At 44.2% G+C, this 8,547-nt stretch overlaps 1 protein-coding gene and 1 long non-coding RNA gene across 4 annotated transcripts; both read left to right on the plus strand.

Moving 5' to 3' along the window:
* Positions 1–2,847: 2,847 nt before the first annotated feature.
* Positions 2,848–4,519, plus strand: LOC109945999 (uncharacterized). 2 transcript variants are annotated; one of them, XR_002269015.1, is made up of 4 exons: positions 2,848–2,863; positions 3,241–3,332; positions 3,414–3,550; positions 4,375–4,519. It is a non-coding gene; the product is annotated as an uncharacterized lncRNA (long non-coding RNA). The 2 variants fall into 2 exon arrangements; XR_002269014.1 differs by lacking the exon at positions 2,848–2,863 and having other exon boundaries at positions 3,083–3,332.
* Positions 4,520–4,620: 101 nt separating this feature from the next.
* Positions 4,621–8,183, plus strand: LOC109945998 (V-type proton ATPase 16 kDa proteolipid subunit-like). 2 transcript variants are annotated; one of them, XR_002269013.3, is made up of 8 exons: positions 4,621–4,694; positions 5,146–5,321; positions 5,408–5,446; positions 6,245–6,304; positions 6,665–6,771; positions 7,533–7,667; positions 7,774–7,837; positions 7,941–8,183. XR_002269013.3 is itself a non-coding variant. In XM_035967203.1 (4 exons), exon 1 carries the CDS (start codon positions 5,557–5,559, stop codon positions 5,881–5,883), a length of 327 nt encoding a protein of 108 aa, XP_035823096.1. In that variant the 5' UTR covers positions 5,539–5,556; the 3' UTR covers positions 5,884–6,771; positions 7,533–7,667; positions 7,774–7,837; positions 7,941–8,183. The 2 variants fall into 2 exon arrangements, 1 of the variants encoding a protein (XP_035823096.1); XM_035967203.1 differs by lacking the exons at positions 4,621–4,694; positions 5,146–5,321; positions 5,408–5,446 and having other exon boundaries at positions 5,539–6,771.
* Positions 8,184–8,547: the final 364 nt, after the last annotated feature.

Raw genomic sequence — 8,547 nt, forward strand, 5'->3', positions numbered from 1 at the left:
GACCACGATCCTTGGGAAGCAGTGCACCTCCCGGTCGTTGTCCACGTCGATCACGTCGTGCCGGGTGAGTGAATTACCTTAAATGAGAAGGCAAGTGACAATAACACATCTGGATCTATTGCCTCCTCAGGGAAATATCTCAAGGCATATAATAGTTTCTCAAAACGTAATTTGACCTAACGGTAAGATAGCAATTCAGTATTTCTCTATCTGTCTAAAATATAGTTTAAAGCAAAAGTGCCACAAGATACAAACTACTCACCAAATCATCATGACTAAATCTCAATAGAGCCATTCCAACTTGGAATACAACCTGAAGACCCTATTAGGTATCAACCAGCGATAAGAAATAGCAACCAGATCAGAAAATGCACAATACAATCAGATTTTTTTGTATTACATCAACTACATATTGGTAGATTAGCATCTAAAAATCCTGGAATCTACCGACAAGGGCTTCAAATCAAACAAAAGAGAAAATAACAGGGCTGCTGGCACCACCTGAACTCGACGAGCATGGAGGGGCCGACAGGGGTTGCTGTGGTGGGGCACAAAGGGGGTTTGGAGGTACTGCTGGTCGGGGTTTGCTAGGGTTGGGCGACGGCGGCAGGCCGGCAGCAGCGCAACAATAGCACGCAGGCGGCAGAGGGTGGGGCGGCAGAGGGGTAGCGGATGGCTGGAGCAGACGGGAGCAGTACCTCCAAACCCCTGTTAGCCGTGACCTTCTTCTTCTTGCTGCCCCAACACCGTCATGCTGCTGTCCTCGGCCTTGCCTGCACGAACCACAACAGCGTCAGCGTAGGAAGCTCCGCACGCAGTCCCCACCATCTCCACTTCTCCTGACAGGCGGAGGAAAGGTGACGCACGCAACGCACCGAGGGGGGTGGCGCAGTATCTGGCCTTGACGAAACTGAGGTCGCAGAGGGACAGCAGCATGGCGCCGATGATTACGCCGTTGCTGACCCGCCGCGGCTCCTGCCGGCTCCTCAGTCCTCAGCGACGACTTCATCCCGCCCTCCGCCCGCACGCCCAGATCTGGGTGCCGCACCACGCCCAAAGCAGCAGCCCCTCTACTCCTGAGGAGGTGGCCGAGAGAGGGGGAGGAGAGCGGGCGAGGTGGCAGGGAACGGGAACGCCGGGCGAAGAAGGAAGGAAAGGAAGAGACAAGGGAGGGAGGAAGCAGAAGGAGACTGGTCTTAAGCTGCCGTGCCGAGCTGGATCTACAGGTGCTGGTATTGGTGGGGAGGGAAGGGGAGCACGAGCGTGGAGCGGCTGACCGGCGCGCGGACGGCGATGCCGAAGGGCCAACCAGCCACACGGGTGCCGCACCTTGCACCCTGTGAACCCGCATTTCTTCCTCCTCGGCACCGGTGCCGGCTTCGGCGGCTCCCCGACCGCCGCCGGGACGGGACCTCCAGGAGGCGCCGGCGGCTGCTCTGCCTCCAGTTGGCTCCGGTGCCGCGCGCGTACCTCCTCGGCACCAGTGCCGGCTGCGCGTGACTCCAGCGAGTTCGTGCAGGGAACCACGAGGCGCTCCTTGCCGACACAGCTGACCTTGCCTGTCGCCTCTACCCGCCCTGCAATCCCTAGAACGGCGGTGGCGGCGACACCCACATGCCCTTCCTGTCCGCGCACAGATCCGAAGACTGGGTGTGGGGGGAAGAAGTAGCGGTGGTCGAAGACCTGCGCTGAGGCGTGTGGGCGAGGATGGCACAGAGGGGGACGCCGAGGCAGGGGCGAGGGCGGGGGCAGGCTGGGCGCCATCAATGGTAGTCAACACCGAGCTTGGAAGGGGCACAGGCATGGGTCGGTCCCTCGCATCGCGCCGTAGGGATCTGAGGCGGAGGCGAATGCGGATCTGGCGCCGATGACAGGGGATGGGGGGCGAGGACGAAGCATGTGGGCCGCGGACGTGAGAGCGCCGACGCCGAGATTGGCGGGGGATGGGGGGCGAGGACGGAGCATGTGGGCCGCGGACGTGAGAGCGCAGACGCCGAGATTGGCGGGGGATGGGGGGCGAGGGCGGATCGACGTTGATGGCGGGGAGCAGAAGGGAGGAGGGTCCGCGGCGCGACACGGCAGAACCGAGCAGACTGTGCACGCCTACCTTAGACTCTTAAGGAGTAGTAGAGATATGCTCTATATCTGGAGTTTTAGTCATCTTTAAAATTAATAGCTCAAGATTAATAGTTTCATGATCCATATAATATGTTCTATGACTTTCATGCAGTGATGCTGGGGTTTCTTTTGCTTTCTGCCCAAGACGAAATATGGTTGTTAGCTCTTCTTTACTAGAGAAATCGCATCTTTACTAGAAAACTAGGGAGCTTCAAAGCACATTTGTGTGTTGTCCTAGGTGAGATAGTGGTGAATTTTCATGCATCCGTACATGATCTATTGTAGTGCTATAGTCTGGTTGATGGATGTCATGAATTGCTTGAGAACATTGGTATCTCTTTTTCTATTGCTGCTACCTTGCTACAGAAAACTGCTTTTTACTAGAGAACTAGGGAGCTCCAAAGCACATTTATGCGCTTACCTAGGTGAGATAGTGGTGATTTTTCATGCATTGGTACATGATTTGTTGTAGTGCTATAGTCTGGCTGGTTGATGGATGGCGTGAATTGCTTGAGAACAATAAGTGGCATCTTTGTTTTTCTTTTGTCGCTACCCTGTCATAGAAAACTAATTTGTGGTGAAATGGGGACTTCAGAATTGACCTAATTTTTTTAGTTTGATTCAGGCAAGGCATCATTTAATGGTGTTTGTGAAGAATTGAAGAAAGTCACTACTCGAGTTGCACATGTGCTCTCTATTTTAGATGATAGTGGAAGCACAACTGAGATTGTCCATGTGCTGCTTAGTAGGTTCTACTGTTTCCTACAATAAAAATCACTTCCCTATTACTTGAGATATTTTAGAGTATTTGTGTGTTTGTCAAATCTGTTATGATGGTCAGTGTTGGCCTCCTTATATTAGGCGGGCCTGCTGTAGGAGACATAAGGTCAAGATGTTTGAGATAGTCTGATGAAAGTATGATAATTCTTTCAGTTTAAAATTTGTTGGGGCATCATTTGCTGATTTGCCTATTGATCCTTCAAAGGCAAAGCTAGAATGGCAGCAATGTGTTCCTTTTTTGCAGATCAATTATGTTTATTGTTTTCAGTTTCTGAACCATTGTCCAATTAATGTCTTCTTTTATGAATAACCAATGGCAATTTTGGTTTTTGGATTTCATAGGTACCAGACTATAGAAGGATACCACCCTTTATGAGAGAGCGTCTCTCGTCCATACAAGGAAACAATTCGTGCCTTTTTGGTCTACTTTCATAGTGAGATTTGTCTCTCATGCGATGTCTTCTCCTTTCTCCTTGTCTGAAATAGATCATATATTATTCTATTTTTCTTGGCAGCCTGTAAATGCTTGTGTTTGTTTGGGTTTCTTCACGTGCAAGGTTTTCCTTTGTTATTCCAAGTTGTGTATCGATGTCGCTATAGGCCACAGCCGCCTCCAGCGCACAAAGAGACCACGTCTCCTCCCCTCCCTTAGGTGCGACTTCTATTTTGAAATCCTTTTGTTATCCCCCACAACTCTTTGTTCTCCTTTATGGCACAATCTCATAAAGTCATTATAATTGTCTTATATATTTGTTACAGCCGCCAATTTTGATTATTTGATGCTTTTGATGGTACACTTCAAATATTCATGCTTGTTACTATCACGTTGAGTCCAGCATAACTGGTGTTGGGGCTATTTCCCTGCATTATTGTTGTTAGCATCTGTAGCATTGCTAGATTACATTGTAGAGAGTCTTTGCTCTGTAGAGATATTTATCACAGTTATGTTCTTTAGCACACATACATAGTTCTATAATCTAAAATAGAGTAAGCTCAATGCAGTTCTGTGACAGCAACAAGACCTAGGCATGGCGGTGAGGTATTGTTTTTAGATTTAGAGACCTCCATGAAGTAAAACTAGAGAAAGGAAGCATCCTATCGGACGATGTACCAGTCACAAATATACAGGTTCATTTAAAACCATATTGTATATTGAACGGAATAATATATCATTAAATTGTTATTCTGATAAAAGATCATTAGATATATTGTACTAATATTTTATCGAATATTTTGTATGCACTGACATTTTGTCGAATTAGACGTCTTGTGCACTAACATTTTGCTGCATCTGACATCTTGTGCACCAATATTTTATCGAATATTTTATAGCATGTTGCAACACACGGGCACCTAATTATGAGTTATATTTGCATCACACATATTTGTTCTTTTAATATTTGTTTCTGCTGAAAATGAGCACATTATGTCTGGAACATGTCTGAAAATGATTCTATTCGGCACTGCCCCTTTCAGCCTTACCCCCACCCAATCCCTCAACCTCTCCTACAACACCTTCTCCGGCCCGCTCCCCGACGACATTGCGCGCCTCGCTTTCACAGCGGCGAGACAGGGAAGATGGACATTAATTTTACCTTAATGTTTTTAATACACGATTTAGACTTTTTCATGAATATAATCTTCATTTTCCTTGCAGACAGCAAGTGTGGAGTAATCTATAGTTTATTTTTTGGTATACTGGTTCCATTGAAGAAAGATCCCCGTGCTCCATTTCACCATATCCAGATGCCATCTTCCAAACATGTTCCAATAAACTCCCTGGATCAGAATACAATGTATGTTCCAAGACAATTCAATTATTTTGCTAATAAAATAGAGTACTTGACCTTGATCAGAATGCTGTAAATAAACAGCTACCTAGAATGTGCTTATTGAACAGCTACCTGCATTTTCTTTAATTAGATTAGATGACATCATATATGTATCTCATTAATTGTGATATTCAACTGACAAGCTTGTATTTTCTGCACCTATGTTAGCAAAATCAATAGACTTTGATTATTCATGATTCGGTATGATGAATGAACTGTTCGACTAAACTTTGTAGATTACTGATGAAGGTGGAAGAGATTTTGACACATCCGTAGAAATGAAGTTCTACTAATTTCGCTTACATACATAGGCATATGACTTGTGCTTGTTTTCTACTTGAACTTAGGTAGTAGTCGTGGTCCGTTCTCGATAATACTGCTTGCTTTTTTTACACAGCCGATGTTAATGACACAGGTTGTATGGTCCTTGATGAACAAACAATACCTGGGGTCATAGATTGTCTGCATGCATGCTAGATGAGAAAAAAATAGCCAGCCGGGGGTGTTTGGATTCACAGCAGATGGTTGAGAAGCGCAATGCGCAAAAACTGACATAAAGCAAGCAGATGTTTGGATTCACACCCTGATCAGGTTAGCATTTGGTCCAGTGTTATTTTCTTGTGCATAATCTATTATGTTGTGCAACTGTGAGTTAATTCTTAACTGTGTCTGTCTAGGCCTGATGGAAAGAAGAAGGCTTACGTGAAGCTTCTCCTGTAAGCATGCTTCAGATCTCCCCTCCCTCCCTTCTATGTCTCTTTCACCAGCTGGATCCAACCGTCCATTCCTCACTCCCCTGACCCCTCACCCTCGCTGGTGTCTAGGCATGGGCGTCGCCTATGAGACGGCCAAGAGTGGCGTCGGTGTTGCCTCCATGGGCGTCATGCGCCTCAAGCTTGTCATGAAGTCCATCATCCTCGTTGTCATGGCCAGAGTCCTTGGCATCTATGATCTCATCATCGCCGCCATCATCTCTGCCGGGATCAACCCCAAGGCCAAGCCCTACTTCTTAGACGGCTACACACACCTCTCCTTCGAACTCGCATGCAGCCTTGCTGGCCTCGCTGCCGGCACGGCCATCAGCATCGTCAGAGACACCAGAGTTAGGTATTGTACTACTCTGATTGCAGTGTGTATGCTTGAACATATATGAATAAGCAAAGCTGCAACATTTTTTCATCAGAAAATAAGCAAGCCAAACTGATCTAGAATACACTGTTTTTGATAAATTAAGCAGCAACAAAGAAGTCTATGTGCCCCTTCTTCAATAGCAAGGTATTGTTGTGCATTGGGTTAGATGATATGTTTATGTGATCGTTACAGTGTTGGGTCTTGAGGTTATGGCTAAATAGTCAATCATCAAAATGGCAGTTACCTCACAACTTTGTAAGAAAAACAGGTTATGTGATCTTAGGTAACTTCTGAAATTTTGTTGCTTAGTGTAGCAGATTACCAGGGTTACCTTACCTTTTTGCCCTTTTAAACTGATACTAATAATGTATCATTCAATGCAGGTAATTTCAAGCTTTTGGAGGATCATGCTTTTCTTCTAGATTTTATCTTCAGTTGTCCTTGTAAGGGTTGTGTCAATGGTAGTGGTGAATTATCTAGAAGCAACAAAGCAGCAGTCAACATATTTAAATTGCCAGATATAGAGTTAGGCTTAGTTTTAGTTAAAATATTAGTGGTGAATTATCTAGGCATACATCCAGTCCACACCCTCAACCTACCGAGTTAGGCTCAGTTTTAGTTAAACAGCGTCTCGGTTGCTTGTGCCTACTGATGGCTTTTCTTAAAATTATATCAACGACATCTTAGGTTTTGGAAGGTGGTGCAGTTGTCATGACTCTTAGAGATCATAGTATTCCTTCTAATGGGGATATCAATGAAAGTAAAGTTTCTTATTTGTTATTATTATATTCTTGTTGGTGCAGCCTGAAAATGAAAAGCCAATTACTGAAAGCGGAGATGAAATCTCTTATGAAAGAGCAAAGGCAAAAAGTCCAATATCTTTATTATCGGGACTACGAAGGAGATCAATGTAAGTTCAGTTTAGTCCATTTTATCTATTTTCCTTTCTTATGGTATGGAGTCAACAAATGAAATTAAATAGAGCCCATGCTAAGTTTGGATCAAGTCATCACGAGAGAAAGGAATTTATTGGAGCACCTATAAAATTGGATGTGGAAGCTCATGCTCGCATTCAGAAGCATAGGTATGCCAATTTTTTTTCTTAATCTGTGAGAAGATATCTTAGGCTCCAGATCAATGCCCACATTATTCTTATCCACAACTTCTCAATATGTTGGACTGTAAAAGAGCAAAAGCGCCTAGCTGCATAATCCTGCCCAAGACACACCCAGTTGACTGATACTCAAGTTTTACTATAAAAACATTGTTTTTTACTAACTTCTCCTTGTAGCATGTAAACCGCTTACATTTCGTATGACTGAGACAAAAACAAATTATTTATATACTTCTCATAGTGTAAGCCCGCTATCATATTATTTGTGATGCAAAATTGTGCTGGCTTTGCTTTACTGTAATCTAGCTTAGAATGGCAACTTACAGTTGGATAAGCATAATCAAAGCAGGCAGTTAGCAACAAAATTTCCTTGTGCTAGATATTTTGCAACACTAAAGATTTTGTATTTATTCAATCTAGATTTGTCTTTGTAGCTTTATAGGCAGCACTGTTCGTCGATTCAAGCTGTTAGTTAAATCAATCAGGGTCCATCTCAAAAGTTTCATGGTGAAAATCATACACTTTGTGACATGTGTTATGTCCCTATCTTGTTTCAGTGACTGCATCTAAACTATGAGATGTGTGCAAGATTGGGTTTGTTGTATTTGGAGTTCCTCATAGAAAAATCATACATATGCTCTAGAGTTCCTCATAGATTTGGTGCTCGCGATCTGCCATGGATTTGATTTAAGGTGAGCTCCCTTTACTTATTTTGGCGTCTTGCTTGGCTGGCTCGGATTCGTGTTATCGGTCGACCTTTCGCGGAGCTGAGAGAGCGATTTGGTTCTTTCTTCGCAGATTTGGGAGATCTGTCGTGTTCGCGCTGCGAGATTCGATTTTTTATGCATGTTTTATTCACGAGGTTGGCTCTCCTCAGATCTCAAGTCTTCCCGTGTTCTTGATCCCTTTTTCCCGTTGATTTCGTCTCCACTCACTTTCTTTCTGTTCGATTTTGGCGCCTGCAGATTGCAAGAACGGGACTGCTAGGCAAGATGAGTATACCTGAAATTTAGGTCTAGAAATTCACTGCTATCAGTCTCAGGAATAGGCTAGGTTGAACTTATACATGAGATATCCACAGGTCCAGGTGCATTGTTTGAATTTGATTAGAAGTGTGTAATGTTAGTTCTTATAAAAAAGCAACTCAAAAAGGGCCAAAGTTTGGATGTACCTTCTGGGTTATTGACGCAGATATCTTTATCACTATATGTGCTTGGTTTGCTCAGTGGCACATTTAATCTAGAGAATTTCAGTTTCCCTCTATAAAATGGTGGAGCAGAATGACTTCTAAATCTACTACACTTGGAAGTTTTGGGTCTCTGATTTAGTCCAGAGTTGTGTTGATTCAACAAATCTTGAATAATCAGGTTGCCATTTGCCATATTCAAAGAAGGAACATTCAAATGACAACCATTATCACCTGCTGTCTCAGGAGAAATATTGACTGACAACCTCATGTCAACATTTTCAGGATAATGCATTTGCTTATACCCTAACTTGTAATCAATACTGGCAACATTGTCATCCAGGCGGCATGAATTAGTGATCCTTCCAGAGAAACAGACTATGCAA

Source organism: Zea mays, chromosome 4, assembly GCF_902167145.1.
Source record: "Zea mays cultivar B73 chromosome 4, Zm-B73-REFERENCE-NAM-5.0, whole genome shotgun sequence".
In the NCBI taxonomy this organism is placed as follows: domain Eukaryota; kingdom Viridiplantae; phylum Streptophyta; class Magnoliopsida; order Poales; family Poaceae; genus Zea; species Zea mays.